Source organism: Lepidothrix coronata, unplaced genomic scaffold, assembly GCF_001604755.1.
Source record: "Lepidothrix coronata isolate B3197 unplaced genomic scaffold, Lepidothrix_coronata-1.0 Scaffold1, whole genome shotgun sequence".
In the NCBI taxonomy this organism is placed as follows: domain Eukaryota; kingdom Metazoa; phylum Chordata; class Aves; order Passeriformes; family Pipridae; genus Lepidothrix; species Lepidothrix coronata.
Genome location: NW_016690181.1, coordinates 4,310,505 through 4,329,045, shown reverse-complemented (window position 1 = coordinate 4,329,045; position 18,541 = coordinate 4,310,505). Strand labels below are relative to the sequence as shown.

The 18,541-nt window shown below is 36.1% G+C and overlaps 1 protein-coding gene across 1 annotated transcript in view; it reads left to right on the top strand.

The window, feature by feature from the left end:
• The first annotated feature begins 4,924 nt into the window (after positions 1-4,924).
• The window catches only part of MYBPC3 (myosin binding protein C, cardiac), a 63,505-nt gene continuing 49,888 nt past the window's right edge, over positions 4,925-18,541 (top strand). The window contains exons 1-6 of the mRNA XM_017812759.1: positions 4,925-5,074; positions 13,304-13,570; positions 15,953-16,048; positions 16,280-16,366; positions 16,499-16,647; positions 17,607-17,724. Of these exons, the coding sequence (XP_017668248.1) occupies positions 5,050-5,074; positions 13,304-13,570; positions 15,953-16,048; positions 16,280-16,366; positions 16,499-16,647; positions 17,607-17,724 (742 nt within the window). The 5' untranslated portion in view covers positions 4,925-5,049. The remainder of the gene's footprint in view (positions 5,075-13,303; positions 13,571-15,952; positions 16,049-16,279; positions 16,367-16,498; positions 16,648-17,606; positions 17,725-18,541) is intronic.

The following is an 18,541-nucleotide window of genomic DNA, read 5'->3' as shown; positions in this document are numbered from 1 at the left end:
TGTCTGAAGTGCAGAAGAATAATTTCAGACTTGTAAGATAATTCTAACAAGCAAGGAAATCCTTTTCCCTCTCCCTCATTATTTTAGCACAGGCCCGGAGACATTTATTACATGTTGCTTCGCTGTTCATGGACACCAGTTTCATTTGAATAGAGGATGGAACTTAACACACTTTCTAAAAAATTATCTTGTGTTGCAGTGCATTTGTAAATAGTTGTCAAAATCTACTACACATCTATTTTGGGACAGTGTAGCCATTGCAATTATGTATTTCATTTGCATAGCAGTTCAGTTATTTCAAGTTGTGACATAAATAAATAAATATAGAAAATGCCAGAAAAAGTTTACTATTACAACAATGCTGCCACCTGGTAACCTGAAGTGTAATAGCAGAGAAAACATTCTTTTTGCCCTACCTTGAACATGGAGATATATTTAAAATGTTACTTTAAAAAACATTTAAAATCACAAAAGCTGCAAAGTTATTACTAAATAGAATCATTTCCCTGCATCAGAGTAAATCATTCTCATGGCTCTGTTTCATTGTGGGGAAGAAGTTCATACCTTCCCCAGATTAAACTTGATTCTGAATCTTGGAAGGTATCTATGGAGAATAACCAACTAAGGGACTGACTCACCACAGTGCTTGAATTAAATAAGCCAGATTTTGAGCACACAAGTAGTCAGAATTAAGTCCACATTTAAAGTTACTCAAGCACTCCAGTAGCTCAGTAAATGAAAACTATACGACTAAATATTTACAAAAAGAATCAAATCTACCATGAGAAAGATATGGCCTAAATAAAATGAAATTCCGAGAAAAGAGACACAAAGAAAATAAGATGTCAGGTGTTGTTGTCATAGGTGAAAAATCCATTAATTAAAAGGAAAATGTTACAACCCATTAAATAAAGAATATTTATTTAAATAGAATAAAAACACATATAAAGTTTGGGAAATGTTAAATGCATTGAGAAAAGGTTCCCAAGCACTTATGAGAGTCCATAACTTTTAAAGTCTAAAATAGTTTCTAAGTATCTGTAATAAATAAGCAACAGAGAGTGCAAAAGAGAATAAACTTATTTACATGATCCCAGCAAGAATCAAATACTTCATGGTCTTATTATATATATTTAGCCTAGCATATTAGATCTTTTTGGATTAGCATAAACTTCTTTCAAATTCCCCAGGAAATGAAGGCTCATAGATAGTTACTGGGATACCACCCTTAAAAACCATATCCTTAAAATAAAATCTAGTGACTGAGTGTATCTCCTTTGAATAACAACACAATTTTGATTATCCCATAGATTTCCAGAGAAGTATGAGAACACAATTATTCTGCAAGCCATGTGATGGCAGGATGAATTCCCTATTTGTCCTGGAGGAAGCAGGACCCTTCCATCACCAGCACAGTGATGGTAGTGACCTCTTTCAGACATGCCATTGTCAGACACATGCCTGGCAAATTTAAAGACAAAAGCCTGTCAGTTAGAAAGAAGAAAAAGAAGGGAAATGCTTCTGTATGTAATGTCAGGTTTAAAAGTGTTCTAATGTATGACTGTAAAATACACAACTGTATTTTTTGTCCAAAAAAATTGGAGGAACTGTAACAAAAGTATAGAAAAAAACAACATTCAGACACTGAATTGCAGATTCTGTTCTCTGTTTTGCCAGGAGATGAGGATCAGCACAAGGAGCACAGGCACCAACTTAAAAGAATAAGCGTATAAATTTACTGTAGTGCAAAACAGCAAAGAATTTCAAAACAAGCAAAGAATTATAGGATAAGCTTAGTAATGCACCTATTCATTACTACAAAGAGTATCTATAGTGATTAAGAAAGATACATCACTAGTTACCCCTTTAATACATTACCATGATCATCATCCAGACCCGCACCTAAGTTGGGGAGTCCCTGATGACCACCAAGGATCAGAGAACCACTCCCGGTAACTGGGAAATCCTACGCAGTGCTTCCACTCGTAGGTGAGGCTTCCATCTTTGCTGTGAAAAGGGCTCAGCTTTTATATTGGTAAAAAAATAAACTTACATCACTATTTAGTGAAGAAAATATCTGGCTATCTTCTCTCCTTGGATTTCACCCAGAGCCTGACCAAGGCTCAGAGGAAAATCAAGGGAGTCAGTTTGGACTATCTACTGTCAAACAAGGCCAGCCATCTACTTCCACGGCCTTGACCAGTCTCTAAATGCCAAAAGATAGACATATTCATATCTCATTAATGAACAGATACAAATCTTCATTAATAAGTGAATACCCACATATCTTACTAGCAAGCTTACATTTTTACACAGGTGTAGTATTACACATTTTACTAAGGATTATACAGAATTTTGGCTAAATATAACATTAGGTTTGAAGGTTCATCTGGAGATTCAGGCCTCAGCACTTCTTCCAGAATAAGAGAATATTAAAATTAGAAGATGAAAAATTCAGAATCAACAGTAGAATTCCTATTTTTAATATCTACATTTCGACAGTGGAATCACCACTATTGGAATTACACTATTGATTCCAAGGAGTTAATGTCATTATAGAGGGAAATGAGTGTTTAGGTGAATCAATAACATTGAGCATTCCAAGAAATTTGAAGAAATATTTAAGATGTACTTAAGCCAATATCTATTGGCATTAAGAATGAGTTCTCTGTTAGATACACATTACTCCATGTTTAATTATTCCAAGGGTCCCAGTTTGTGCTTTGAAGCACCTCCTGTTGGACGCTCGCAGAGAACAAATACAGGCTTGGCATGTATGATAAATACTACAAGTCTGCATTTTAAAGAGTTTGTATATAAATATACTTTTAAACACTTAAAAATGGGTTTATTTCCACTTACACCATTTTAGTTAACAGTAATAAAGGCCTATGGTGCTAACCGCAAAAAAACTTCAGAACTGAACATTGTTCTGAATACAAATCTAACATAACTTCTTGGCATACTGTGTACTTTGTCAAATCAAGAACCTCAGAAAACACCATATAAGCTTTCAGTAAAATAATTATTTGCTAATGGGGGAGGGAGAAAGGATGAAGTAGTGCAACTAAATTTTCTAGGCAAAATGATTCCTGAGGAAGGTTACTGATCACAATTACAAGAGGCTCATGTTTTAAATACTGCGTGACTTCTAGTCACTAATTTCTTTTTAAACATTATTTGTTTTAAAACAATATTTTTTTTAAACATTATTGCTTTGTAAACACTATGTCAAGGGCAACTAAGCTGAGAAAAAAGTGTGGTTTTGATCACAGTTCACCTCTGAATAATCTAAACAGGTATTTGTTTATTTCTCCGTGATAGCTCTGCCTCCCGTGGCCTGTGTTTTCTAAGGCCGCATGCAGACAGCTTTCTTCCTAGAAGAGATCTGTGTGCAGTTCCAGCACAGTGGTGTGTTGGGGATCAAGTCTGAAGAGAAGAGGGAGTTAATGGCATATCTATAATACAAAGAAACAATTAAGAAAGGAATAGCTATCTTCACTAGTCAAGTGACAGATTTTTTCACACTGTGAGACCCAAGCTCTTTAAACGGCTTCAAGACAAAACAAATAGCTGAAATTTTCTGATTCCCAGTAAAATGCCTCAGGCACAGTATAGTTATGTTATGTCAAAAACATAACATGATAACTTGTACTCCACTAGAAACAGAGGCAACGGAAAATATACATAGGTGACATCCTGCCTATCTTCCTCATTCATCATAAAAAATTCCTCTAAGTGAAGGGGAGGAACTATTTGGCCCGGAATCAGGAGAGGTGTCAGCAGTCATTCTCACATGTTCACATTTGTCCTATCAGCCTACTCAGAGAGTCAGACGTGAATGACAGACATAAAGCACGGTGACTGATGAGCTGCATGCACACTGGTCCATTCTGAGCTCCCTGTCAAAAGAAGAAATCCTTTAGATTGAGGTTTTTAAAGGATAGTAAAACTGGAAAAAATGAATACCACAACCTTTTTTAGAAATTATTTTTTCAATACTTGTCCTGGCTAAAATATGCTAAATATTTGGCCTACAAAATTTCTCTGGTAAAGCTTAAAACTCAAAATGGATATACCATCAACTCAATAAAAGAATGATTGTCCACAGTTACTATTTTGACATACGCTAAGTGTATGAATAAATAAAAAGCAATGACTGGAGCATGAAATGGCCATCCTAGAATAAATTTCTAGTGAGGTTTTCTCCCAGACCTTTTCTATATAATTAAGCAAAAATTAAAACTTCTAGAGGTGTGAAAGAGAACCCTGGAGCTATTTTTAAAATTATACTTAAAAGAAGAAATAAAAAACTCACTAGTTATCAAGAAATGTATGCTGTGGATCTAGTGGGTGGATGGGAAGGGCGTACTGAAACTATTTAAGTAGTGTCATGCTTTCTACTTGTGACTGCAAATGTCAGTAATGCATAAGTGTCTCTGCAAAAGAAAATTCTTTCCTGCAGGTTCACATTTAGTTCTACAAATATGGTCTCTGGTAGAAGAGGAGAATAAGAGACAAGAAAATCACTCTCTGAGGGACTGTTCAGTTCTGACATAATTATAACAATAAGAAAGATTTAAATAGGTAGTAAGAATGCAAGAAGATACACACTTAAAGTAAGAACTAGCATACAGAAGATTTAACTATCAGATCTAGTTTCCTGAATGTGCTATAAACACAGCAGTGTAGGAATTCCTAATGCAATACATGCCTGAAGCCAGAAAGTGTACTGTACGCATGTGCAACATCATATTGTGCTCTGGTTTATACCAACAGATCAGTGGTAGCCAGTCTTGGGTGGCTTGAGCTCTCTGACTCCTGGAACTTGGCTATATTTATCCCAGCTGATGTAGCCTGTCAAGTGTGTTCTGCTGTTGATAAGGTGCTGTAGTTGACAACAGTGGGAGATCAAGGGGGAGGAGCAGGATGGGGGCTTCCATCAACTGTTTCTTTAGGGAGTTTCAAAAGCCCTGCAGTCACATTCCTGTTTAACTCAGACTCTGCTTTCTAGATGCAACTGGGAGCTTCATCAGAAACAAAGTGAAGATGCCAGAGCCTGTAAAGAAAACAGGTAAGAATCATAACTGACAGACAAAACCTAAGAATAGATTGACAGAAAAAGTGTGAGTAGATTATGCATTCTAGAGAAACGAGATGCCACAGTGGAAAAGAAAATAGAAAGGAAAAAAATTGCATTTTTTACAATTATAAATATAAGAGATATTGAGTGATCTTGCAGAGAAATCAGAGACTGGTTTGTCAACCCTCAGCCACAAAATTTTCTCAAGAGACTTTGGATGAGGAAAAATTAGAGGTGAAATGTGTTTAGTTCTCAGTTTCTTTTAATTTCTCATTTCCTTTCCTAGTAACCTTTAGGACTCCAGAAAAAAAAAAAAAAGCTTGTAGTCTCTCTCAGACAGTTAAACAGTATAAGCCTCTCCTGCTTTTATTTTGGGGTTTATTGTTAGTGAAATCTCTGTGAAAATGAAAGCAAACAGTACCTGGTTGAGAGCTTATTCTTTCTCATTCTTCCAGCCAGTGACAATAGAGCTCTAGGAAAAAAGACAACATTGTACTGTGAAGAATATATGTAATTTCTTTTCCCTCACCCTACTCCATCCTTTCCCCTTGAGCCAGAAGACAACTAACCCTTCTCAGAAAGCCAAGGTCGTAGAGCCACAGAGAAAAATATCAAGAAAATATTTCAGATTTATGAATGTTGTAATTTAAAATCTACAAATAAGGAATCACTCAGATGCTGCCCACATAGAGGAGGCCTAAGATGGGGGGCAAGGTGCAATGAGTCTGTTTTTTTGAGAAGAACAAAGAGAGCCTGGGAAGCAAAGGTAGGGAGATTTTAGCTTCAGGACACCTGCAAAGGAAGGTGGCTCAGGAACACTTTGTGTCCATAAGTAAGTTTGGGAAAAAAAGTTGTCAAAAGCTGAAGTTATGATCGATTGTAAAGTGTGCACATACTGAACATAGAGAGCTGGAGAAAACTGTACAAATCTGGGATTCTTCACTTTAGAGCTTTCACTTCACTGATGCCAGTGCATACCCAGAATCACCACTACCTGAATGTACAGTACAAGGTGCAAATGTTCTTAATAATGTGCAGTTTCCAGAGTTAGTCAATATCAGCGTAGAGACTTAACTAATAAAGGCCTTTGTGCTTTGCAAAGGTCTGTGGAGGCATCAGTCTCCTCTTACGTTGGTCAGCGAGAAAATCCCCTCTGGTCACCACAACGAAAGAAGAACTTAAGAAAAACCTTCATTTGACCAAAGTGTTTGTTATCAGCCACTGCTAGAGATAGCCCATCTCTGCCATTACAGACTACAAAGCACTAAAGCATGATTAACTCCAATAAGATTTTCTATGTTCCCTCTATATGATAATCCTGAAGCAACAATGATGTCACTAATTTCATTACAACTATAACACCATTTCATATTCATAAGGCTGCAATTTCTGGAATCAGATGGAAGTAGATTTGTATATATAAAAAAAGAAATATATACTAGATCTTGAAATTGTAGACAAAACCTTGAAAATATAAGCTGTAAAGGTTAGGTAATTACCCCATAAATTAGACATTCATGTCATGTTCTGATTTGAAAGTCACATGATTTTTAATCTTTATTGAAATGAGTTTAATGGTTGCGAATGGAGGCAAAAAGAAATACAACGGAGTAGGTAAAATTTGACTGTGTGATCACCTAGGCACTGTGACTTCTAATTTCTAGTTGTTTAATTGCCTTTAAATTAACATTTTCATTCTCTATGGTTGAGGGGCAATGTCTCTGTTGTGATGATGCCCACCTTTGCTGGCGAATGGTGAAGAGAAATTCTATTCCAGTTTATTTCTCCATAGAAATCTAACAGGTGTCTAACATCACTAGTCCTACGCAGTTCTTAGGAACAAACCAGACCAAACACTGGGATTATCACAGCAGGGGGAGGAAAAGCTCTTGTTACCCACTCTGACCGAGACAGAACCAGTCATATGCCCTGTGACTTCTAGAGAGGATCTTCTCAGTCTCCCAGGAGACACTAATCCCTTTGTTTTTCTATTTCATGTTGTTTATATAGTTCAAGCCATTTCAAGATGAGATAATGTTGAGCACTACCTCAGGAGGGCCGAATAACCATTGGGCATTTCATACTTGGATAAATTATGATTCTTGCCTTTCACACACTGTGCAGTTAGAACACTGAAGAGCCCAAAGAAGTCCCTAGTCTGTATTACCAAAATTTGGGCACTGGTGTATAGGCAAAGGAAAATTCTGCACGTCAGAGAGTGATCAGAGATGTTCTGCCTATATCTGGTTTTTTTGACAGACCTGTTAACATTAAAAAAAAACCAAACCCTCAAAAAACACCAATGAATAAATCATTAAACTTAAAATGGTGGAATAGATTTTCCAACAGACCTTCTTTCACTTTAAACTGTCCAACTAAAATACTTCAGGATAAGGCGCTGCCCTATTTATTTACAGAATGACAAAAGAACTGCCCTAGCATTCCAGAAAATCTGTACAATCCCCAAGAGCAACAGGATTTAGAAGACCTGTAACAGTTTAATGTTAGACCAGTCAATCAAATTTGAAAAACTTTACTTTTTGAAGGATTCTGTTGCTGAAGTTTTATGTTCTTCTCCTTTAATTTAAAGATTTCATGGTTAATTTTGTTCAAAGGCTCACTTTTTGGAAAATTTTGTTCTTTTTTTTTGTAGTGAAAATTCAGAAAGGTTAAAAAAAGTCCCAACCATTTCCCTAACAATAATTTATGACACTAAGAGGAAACAGCTGACTTTTTAAGTACCAAATTTAGTAGATAAATGGGACTTAATGGGAAATGTGTGTATTACTATATCTGGAAAAGGAGAAGTCTGTATTACTCACCTTCTTTGAAAATCAGGCAACTTTTATTCACATATTTTATAGACTGAGGAGTCTAGATTTTGCAGTTCAGATTAGGAAATTTCATCAAGTATTTATAAATACCCTGGCTTGTAAGTACACAGAGGTTTTCATAATAATCAGAGTTGCATAATGAAAAGCAAACTGTAGAAATTTACTTTGAATACAAGATCATTCTTTTACATTTGCAAGCACCTAGCACAGCAAAGTACTGCTCCATTATAATGAACTTCTATGCAACATAGGAATGTAGAAAAAAACCTAAATTCATATAGACCTATTTTCCTCTTTTGTAAGTTAAGATTCAAACCAAGCTGAACATTATTATCCCCATTTTGCAGAAAGTATGATGTATGCATAGAGGGAGAGGTGACTGATTAGTGAAACTATTCCTTGCCTGTTGCTCATGTTGCAGGAATTTGCAATCTCAGCTGTTGAAGTAGGCAAGGAATGATAAGATTGAGTCGTTCAATAGCTTTTGGATCACAGAATGATTAAGCTTGTAATTGCAAGAAGCCACTTAGGTTCTGAGTGAGGAATGAGCAGCATCTTTATATAGTTCCTCAGAAAGGAATTTACAAGCTCCATTACTGAAGTCTGCTTATTCTCAGTTTGCCTTTTAGCTCAACGAAAGAGCAAATGGTATAGAAGGAAAACTAGATGCCAAGTGTAAGTAAAGATCAATTTTCAACATGAAGTCTTAACAAATTGAAGAATTCCAAAAGCTAATATTACTTAATATTAATTAAATATATTGGCCAATACATATTTTACCACCAAGCACACAAAAAGTTCAGTAAGATAACTCAGCTTTTGGGAGAAACCTGTGACTATTTTATCTAATTATCACAAATTTCTGCTTGAGTTTGTAGGATCTGCATTCAACTATATACATTAGATTCTCCTCAAGCATTTATACCTTTAACAGTTTTTATTTCAGAAAGGCAGAAATATCATTTGAAAATCTTATCTAACACACATTCTGCTGAAGTTCTTATTTCCCTCTCCTCCCTGTAAGTATCACAAATAATGACTGATGAAGAACTGAAGTCAGAGACACCATTCTGAAAACGAGGATGATACAAAAAAAACCCCAAACGAACTAAAAACTACAACAACAAAACCCACAAAAGAATGACTGTCCCCTATCACCCTGTCTAGTTAAAAAGACTTGTGGAATCCACACTTCTTCCTTGCTGTCATTTCACATACTTCACACATACTTTGAAATTCCATTATTTTAGGCATAAATTTTCAGCTAATACTTGTGATTCTCAACAAGTATTTAGATGATATGGCTAGGAAATTAAAGTATTCCAGTTATTTAAACATTATTTTAATATATACCTTATCTCTGCTTTTTCTGACAATAATGAGATAATTGCTCTTCTAGCTTCTAAAATTAATTAGAAACAAAACAGCACTTACTAATGATTTGATGCAGTACAAAGACAACAGAAAACAGTCTCTGCCTCAAAACACTTGCAGGATAAAAGCCCAGTAAATAGATAAATAGTTCAACAAGAGCGTAAAGGAAATAATTATTAGTACAATAGACAGAAACCTGGGTAGTAGCTTAGCCATTTCTAGGTTTTTGCATAGGAGAGTATGAGAAAGATTTGAAGCAGAATAGTAAACTAGTTTGACAGTGGATGTTAGAAGGGGATTGCTTCAAAGCTGGTCAAAAAGTAAGGGAGAAAGCATGAACCTGTTAGTATGAAGATTTAATAAATGGCAGCAGCATGAAGGAGGAATACTAGTTTTATGATTTCATTTAGGTGTCAATTAAAGAAAAATAGTTTTGGAACTTAAATTATTTCTAGTTTAATTTGGCCAAAAGCAAATATATTTTACATTTTTTCATCCTCTTGACCAAAAGACCTATTAATAGAATTTGAAAATGTAATCTGATCATGGACATTCAAATAGAGGTTTTTATTACTATCCAGTAACTCACATAACATATATAGTTGTATGGCTGATGTGTATGTCTTCAGGTGTTACAAGACTTTTAGAGGATGCAAGTTCTGGTAGATGCAGCATTAGCCCTTGAAAAGTTTGGGCAAGATAACTGCAGACCACATGCAATCTGCTTCCTCTTCCTCCTGGGGTAAAAATTTGCTGGTTTACATTAGAAGTTATGTGAGTGTGTTTGCATTATGGAAGCTAGAAGTTATTAGGAAGGCCTGAGGTATAAGTGAAGTGTTGAAAAATAGGTTAGAACAAAGTGGCCCTAACCTCATTTTCTTTTATTAGCTTCACGTTCCTCTTCTCTCCCTGCCTTAACTCCACACAGTAATTCCAATTCCTTCCCCACTAAATGCACACACACAGAGCATCTATCACTCTCCTTCCCTTCAATAATTCCTGTCTTCATCAGTACTGTTAACTCATGTGCATCTCTGCTCTCTCTCTAGAATTGCTGTAGTATGTTAGTACTAATGTCATTTTTTTTCTCATTTGAGCAGGCTGGGTTAGACTAAATCAGGAACCAGAGAGCTAACAAAATGGATGGCAGAGGACAGAGGCTACTTGGTCATCAGGTGTCCCAGCCCTATGGCTCCTAAGTTCATGTTCAACTGGAGTCTGGATAAACATGTCACAGTGCCTGAGATCTGTCAGTGCATGATGGGCACAAGAGCTGCAAGTCATTCCACAACATCACACAAGAGGTGTCACAGTCATTGGGTTTTTCACAGCCTGATGGTGGTGGTCATATAGAAGAGTGTTTAGAGTATGGGATAGACATATGGAACTCAGAGGCATATATCTAATCTGGGTAGAAGCCAAACACTGAAGTGAGAGTGCCAAATGGGCAATGTGTTTCTGGTAAAAGCAGGCAGAAGTGCAGTTCTCAGGACAAACCAGTTTTGAATAGTGGTGGTTAGGAACATTCCTAATGAGGAAATAGCTGAATTAGATTGTTATAACTGCATGAGTAAAAGAAAACTTCTGACGAACTTGGATTTACTTAGTTGAAGTAGCAGCCCCAATGAAGGGGTGGGAGTAACTGATCTCCTTATTTTGTTAAGCAGTCTGTTTTTTCCCCCAGAAGGAAAAATTATGGTATTGTCTTCACATACTTGTTCAGTAATCTCTCTTTTGCAACAAAGTATTTTCCTGTAAAATCTCCAGCCCTACATCTCTAGTTTTCTTTTGCAAATATGAACAGTGGAAGATGAAAAAGAATACACCTGGATAGAGAGATGCTTCTTTGGACACTGCCCCCCACTGACTCTGAATCTTAAGCGCAGGAAAAAGACTCAATGAAAAACTGAGTCTTCTTTACCTGTGAAAAAACATGCCTCTTTGCTTCTTTGTCTGTAGAATCATAGAGAAAGAAGCCAGATAGTCAGTGTTTCAGGGATGGGTTTCAGAACTGACCTATCTCTCCACTGTGCAGCGGCCTGGACACCTTTATATGTCTCTTGAATTCTATACGTCAAACCTGCTGTCTGCAGTAACTCTCCTGCAATTATTCACTGTACACTGCATCAACGTATACCGTGCTGTGTTATTTACTGAAGTGCAATACTATATCAAAAGGTGTGAAACTGATAACAGGCAGGACACTATAGCACACTATAGCACACTATAGCATGTAGTCCTATACACTACAAAGTACTATTTTTCTTAAGAACTATTGCACAGGTTAGAAAAAAACTCAAAACATATGCATGTAGGAACATTGCACTCCCAGGGGAAATTTTTCACGCTTATAACTTAATGTGGAAGGAAAGCATGCCAAAGGATACAACAGGAGCTCAGTCAAGGTTTTTATAGGCTCAGTGCAAACTACTTTTTTTTCCCATCAAATATATAAAATGGGGCGGGGGGAAAGGAAAAAAAGAAATAGAAAAATGTAATTTAGGTTTTTATATAGCAAAGAAAAGCAAAATTTAAAATATACTACTTTATGAAAGTGTTTGTAGTTGATGCTTTAACTGATGTTTAAGTAGTTTTAATCCTTTGCAAAACAATGCAAGAAACATGAATTGTATTATGACTAAAGACCAGAAGACATCAGATGAAAACTCTGTAGATGTAACTCTGCTAAGATCAACTAATTTATGCAGTCTGAGGATATGCTAGAGGAATAGAGATTTTGTGCAATGAACAAAATACTGATGGTATTATCAGTAATATACCATTTTATGAACTAAAGCACCTGTTTGAACATGAACATAAACTTTTTCATTTAAAATATTTTCATGTCATGTTCCTTTCATTTTTATAAAGCAGAATCAAAAGTCCAAAGCTAATTATAACCATTGTTGTGGCCTTTGGAAGGATTTTTGTTGCTGCCAGAGTAGGAGAGCTATAGACAATTTGCACAGCGGTTACAGATAAAATTATACGTGATGAAATTATTAATATTTTATAAAAGCACTGTTATATAAAATTAAAGATTGAGAAATATAACTAAATAAATAAATAAATAAAGGTAAAGAAATTAGTAAAATAAGTTACCTTACTAAAATTCTAATCTTGAGAAGGATTAGCATACTCATGGATCAAAATCATGACGCATTGGTTGCTTTACAATTTCCTGTCTGCTGTACTACTTTGATTATATCAAAACATCATTTGGTTTATGCTTGTTCATCCCATCTATTAATAACTTCATTAATTCTTATAATAAGTGTTTCTTGACACACTGAGGAACTATTTTAATCCATCTTGTAAATAATTAGAAAACTAGTTGTTGTAGAGTGCTTCAACTTTTAATGCTGAAGTGAACTTTTGAATGCAAACAACAATTGATATTATTTTAGCTGGGATTAAATTACAGGGGTCATCATAGGAATGTGGATCCCTTTCCACTAAAGCCTTCATCAGTCAAAACAGAAGGACTAAAGATGAACCATTAATTTGTTGTGGTATAGTAGGACACAGGTTTGTGCACAAACTACAGTGTTGTTGAGGAACAGATCCTGATCCTCTTTAAAAACGGTACTAAGTATGCATTAGGACAAAATTAATATTTCTAAATAAAACTGCATGGCAAATTAATGTAGAGAGCTCGATATATATGAGACTACATACCACGCCTTCTTGTCACAGATCAAAACATTCACTTATGAAAAATCAGAGCTCATTATGGGGGGAAAGAAAGATAAAGACAGACAATGAGGTGAGTTAGCTATCCATTCCACTTTATTTGATGACAATATGGAGAAGATATGGCATCTCAGTTAGAGACCAAACTCAGTAAACTCAAAGACAATTCCACAACTTCTCTGTGGAAAGTGTTGTAATTTATATCTTGCATGGGCAGATGGAAGAGAAAGGAGACAGCTGCTGCAGCCACAACAGCTGACTACACCAGATATGCCACAATTGCAAAACAGATTTTAGTGAGCCATCTCTCTTTTTTTAGTTTCTGCATTTACCAAGAAGCCAAAGACAACAGAGGTGACAGCCGGAAGCACAGCTGTGTTTGAAGCAGAGACAGAAAAATCTGGCATCAAGGTGAAATGGCAGCGAGCTGGCACAGAAATTACTGAGAGTGAGAAATATGTCATCCAGACAGAAGGAAACAAGCATTCGCTGACAATCAATAATGTAGGAAAAGAAGATGATGTGACATATGCTGTAATAGCTGGAAGTTCCAAGGTCAAATTTGAACTCAAGGTCAAGGAACCAGGTACTGCATTTCCTAAGCAATTCTGATTTCATCAGTATTTCCAGTCCCACCTACGACTTTCATGAATGAGATCTATGGAAATTAACCTATCTTAACACTATAAGATTTCTCTACCAGCATTATGCCCAATTATTTGAAGCTATTAATTCATATTAAGCTGAGGAATACATTTGCTCTGGTTAAGACACCCATTTTCAGATGTCAGAAGTCCACACAGTGGAGATCACAAAAGAAATCTCAACGTTCATCTTTAGAATTCTCTGTCAAGCTTTTACACTTAACTATTGAGAAGCAAAGCAAAGCTAATCTAACCTAACATGACCTAAACTAAGATGCCTGCATCTTAAACCTACTATTTTCTTTTAATTATTTAATTTAAAAATGAAATTGCAACAGTTGACAAAAGATTTACAAGTTATACTGTAATGTTTCTAGGAGCTCATATGTTACCCAAAACTGTCTCAAAATCACCTGCTAACAAAAATACAAATTTCAAGGCGGACTTAAATATGAAGAATAACCTTTATATTATTTGTATATCACCTGTCATTACTACCTCTGTATGCATTAAAGGACCAGTTAGAGGGGAAATTGAAAGAACTTGCCCAGGTTTTTCCTGGGAAAAAATATAGAGACATGAATTCCCTGGAATTTTCTCATGAAAAATGTCTGAAGACGCTTAGAATAGATGAAATTAATTTTGAAATATTTTTACCTTCCTGTTCCCCTTTTCCCCTCCAAAATGGTTCCCATTTACCAATTCTGTTATTTTAATTTTTACTTTTTGTTTTGGTGAAAAGCCTTAAACTTAGGTTGTTTATCACCTCCTCTCCTTTGCTATCACTGTTTAGTCTAGCAACATGAGGACACCTTGTGAGGTCTTCTGGTGAGCTGAAAAGACACTTGCGAATGTTTAACAGGATTCAAGATATCCTGTTCCAGATTAAAAGACAGTCCATGATGGGTTATGAATAAGGGGAAGTACTAGTATGGATCAGGACAATTTGACAGCTGTCAGAGCATATAGAAGTGTGATCCTGCTGACTAGCTCATCTCAAAAGCAAACAGGTCCATATTGTACTAGTTATATTTTCATCATTGTCTTTCAGGTTAGTTCCAGGCAGAGCCTGCTATGGGCAGATAACCTGCAAATAATGGAGTTACTGAATTTGGGAGTGCAGTCATTACCTAAAAGCAATACACCTCTGACAAGCACCCACTGGTGATGGAGATATCAGGATGTCAAATGAGAGATAATCTTCCTGTGTACATTGTATATTAATGCCTCCAAACAAGCTTTTTTTAAATAGCTACACTATTTACACTGTACTAGATACTCCAAGTTCTGGGAGCATCTACACTACATCAGTTAGAGTAACATTTAATTCTTTCCAGTAAAAATTTAGTTAAAATTTATTTGGGCAAGGTCTAAAGGGATATATATCTTCTAACAATAAAAGTCTTGGTATTTGATACTTAACTATTAAAATAATAAAAATAAAATCACACTGTTTTCTTTTAAGACACAAATAAAGACAGTAAAGGCATAAAGAGTAAAAGGCATACATTTTCTGAGAGCAGACTTGATGCACCTTGATATGTTCACAGATACTGTCTTGTTTTTCAGATCTTACTAAGATGACATTGTTATAGAGTGACTGAATTACCCATTGTTATTTGGAAGAGGCTCCACTACCTAAGGGAAAAAATATCTTGCCGCAACTGATCTGTTTCAAGAAATTCTACCTCCCGCCATCTGTTCCAGTTGCTCACTCCTACTCCATTTTCATACAATTCTGTCTTCTCCATTGTGCAAAATTCATTTGCCTGAATTTTTCTGTGAGGTCGTGGTTTCATTGTCAGGACACAAACTTCCGTAAGCCAGAAGAAATGACAGATGGATTTTTAAAATACTTTATCCATACTGATTACTAGCAGTGTCTGCAGCTTTTGCCAAGAAGCACACAGCAATAGCATTTGTAACATTGTATTCCAACAGTGTTGTAAACAAAATCTCATGAATAGGCAAACTATTTACAAAAATAATAATTACATCATTTTGCATTACCTTTTCTGTTTAGACCATTAATGTTAGCATCAAATAATAGCATTATTCATCAGCTGTCAAGTTTCTACACATCAAGACTATGGAATTTAAAAATCCAGGCATCAGTTCTTTCCAAGCTCAGCAAAAGAGCGAGCCTCATCATACAGCTTCAGTAGGCCCCTTCTGCTTCCAACACATGCTTTAGGTTCTAGGAAACCACAACTAACTTCTCTGCATTTTCTAACATAAATCAAAAGCTGTTATTTTGCAAATTTTTTTTCAGAAAGGAAGTAGACACGTGACTTTCTCTAATCTTGGCTGACATTCATTTCCAGAAAAGAGTGAGACAGTCCCTCCTGCTGGAGATGCACCAGCCCCAGCTGCCTCAGAATCACCTGCTCCACCAGTAGAGAGCAACCAAAACACAGAAGGTAATAGAGAACTAATGCTGTCATCAAGTCTGGTTTATTAGCAGAAGGAAAGAAGTTGCAGAGGGACTCCTTAGAGTAAGTGAGGTAGAGACAGTAGATGAAGGCAGACCATAAAGAATAAGGAATCTCAGAGACAAAAGAAATATACTGAGATATTTTAAATTAATTAACTAATGCATTATATAGGCTGATGCAAAAAGTTCTAACTGGTAATTATGATGCTTATTTCAGTTGCATCTGCTGAGACTCAAGCAGAAGAACCTTTGGACCCCATTGGGCTCTTTGTGACACGACCACAGGATGCAGAAGTTACTGTTGGTAAGTACAAAATGTCAGTCAAGTGATATTTGTAAACTGCACCTGTTGCTTGACTATTAGGGTGACAGCAGAGATATAACAGATAAATTAAACACTATTCATAATCTTATTTTAACCTACTTCCCTTACAAGGTGGAAACATCACATTCACTGCCAAAGTAGCAGGTGAGAGCCTACTGAAGAAGCCATCAGTGAAATGGTTCAAAGGAAAGTGGATGGACCTGGGAAGCAAAGTGGGGAAGCATCTCCAGCTACATGACAATTATGATCGAAATACCAAGGTACAACTGGCAGAATAGGGTTCTCAGTCTTCTGGGTGATAACCTTTAATTTGGGGAAAATAGAAGCTAATATAGGAATGTTTTGATATTAAGGTATCTAAAGTGACACACAATGCTATACTAACACGTAGAAGTAAGTCTATGTTTTGACTACACAGACAAGAGACAAGCTCTACATACAGACTTTTGCATACTCTTATCTATGGTGAAATGAGAAAATGTCTGGACAACTGGGAAGAAAGTTTTGCACTATCTACTGCAGGATTCCCTCTGTCTTCCTCTCAAGTAATAGATACCTGGCATTTTTAAGAGAAAACAATAAATCAGACAGATATTTAAGAACAGTCTATCTTGATCTTAGCAGGTCAAGCATTCTGTCATTAGTGTTGGAATTCATTTTATTCTTGTATTGTCTAAACTATTTTAAATAGCTAAGATCAATTTTTTACCACAAATGTGTTCAAAGACACACAAACAAGAATACAAGAGTCTGTACCTTGACTTCTCATCCTGTGTAGTATATGAAACACTACTACCCTCTCCTGGATGGAATTAAACAGCCTTGTTCACATTAGCCACTCCTTTTGCTGAATTTTGACATGTACTGTATATATTCCAGGTAGAAGTTGTAACTGTTTAATGAAAGCTTTACTCCTGTTTCCAATTTATATGCAATTAGTGTATGTGGTGACTGCACACATCAGTACACCAGCACACCAGCATAGTTTGCTATCCTCAGGGATACCTGTACTGATAGTACTCTTTAGCTGTTCCTGAATTTGGAACTACAGGCAATTTTTTATTACAGGAATGAGTTGGACACTCAGGACATTCTTAATTTTAAAAGGACACAAATGCATAGTTCAACCCTTGCCTATTTCTCTCCATGTATTCCCTTTCCCTCTGTTTCACCATTTCATTTTCTACTTTATGAATTCTATCATTGGTGTCTCTTCTAGGTGTACACCTTTGAACTGGAAATCATAGAAGCAAACATGACTTTTGCAGGAGGGTACAGATGTGAGGTGTCTACCAAGGACAAGTTTGATAGCTCTAGTTTCAACCTGACAGTCAATGGTAAGGTGAACTGACACCTATTTTTTTTCTTCCTGCCCCCTATTTTGTTTTTCTTCCTGCCCATCAACAATTCCCTCTGGTAGATAGTGGCTGCTAGACAAGCACAGATCTGAACTATAGCTCTGAAGAGCTAAAGGCACACCTAGAGAGGCCCACAGATGAGGATTGGATGGGTTGGCAGAGATACAGTCTTTAGAAATACCACTGAGTTGTCACTCAAGTCAGAACTGTGATGCTCTTAAAGAGGGCACACAGAATCAGCCCACCTTTTCTCTGGCTTTATTCTGATTTCAGATCCATTCCTCCATTATATTTAATTCAATTAGAATAGAAGATATGGTCATTCTTACTTTGGCAAAAGTTCACTGCTGAAAATGGATACTTGAGAAAAAAAAAGGGAGGAGGAGGAGAAAAAAAGATTTAGACATGACACTATTGTCAAGTCCTTTTTCTTCTTTTTCTGATAAATTCAAGTGATGCAGAAGCACCTTGTGAGATAAAATTGCTTTAAGATTGGATGACTCATTTTGCATAATACATGGTGCCACCCTCACAACTGCTATATTAAAAGGTTATAAAAATTGAAAAGGAAATCTATATTAACATCAGTTTGCCCCTAGTGTGGAAGAATTTAGGTAAAACAGGATAAACATTAATGGCCTGAAAGAGTTGAGTGTTTGGACCATTTTCTGTTTCAGGGATTCTGTTGAAGGGACTTCAATATTAACTTGTGTCCAGCTACCAGTGAACCTACTGCAAAGACAAAAGTTTGTTGAAGTTACTCATTCAACAATGTTAATTTTTGAAGTTTCACTAG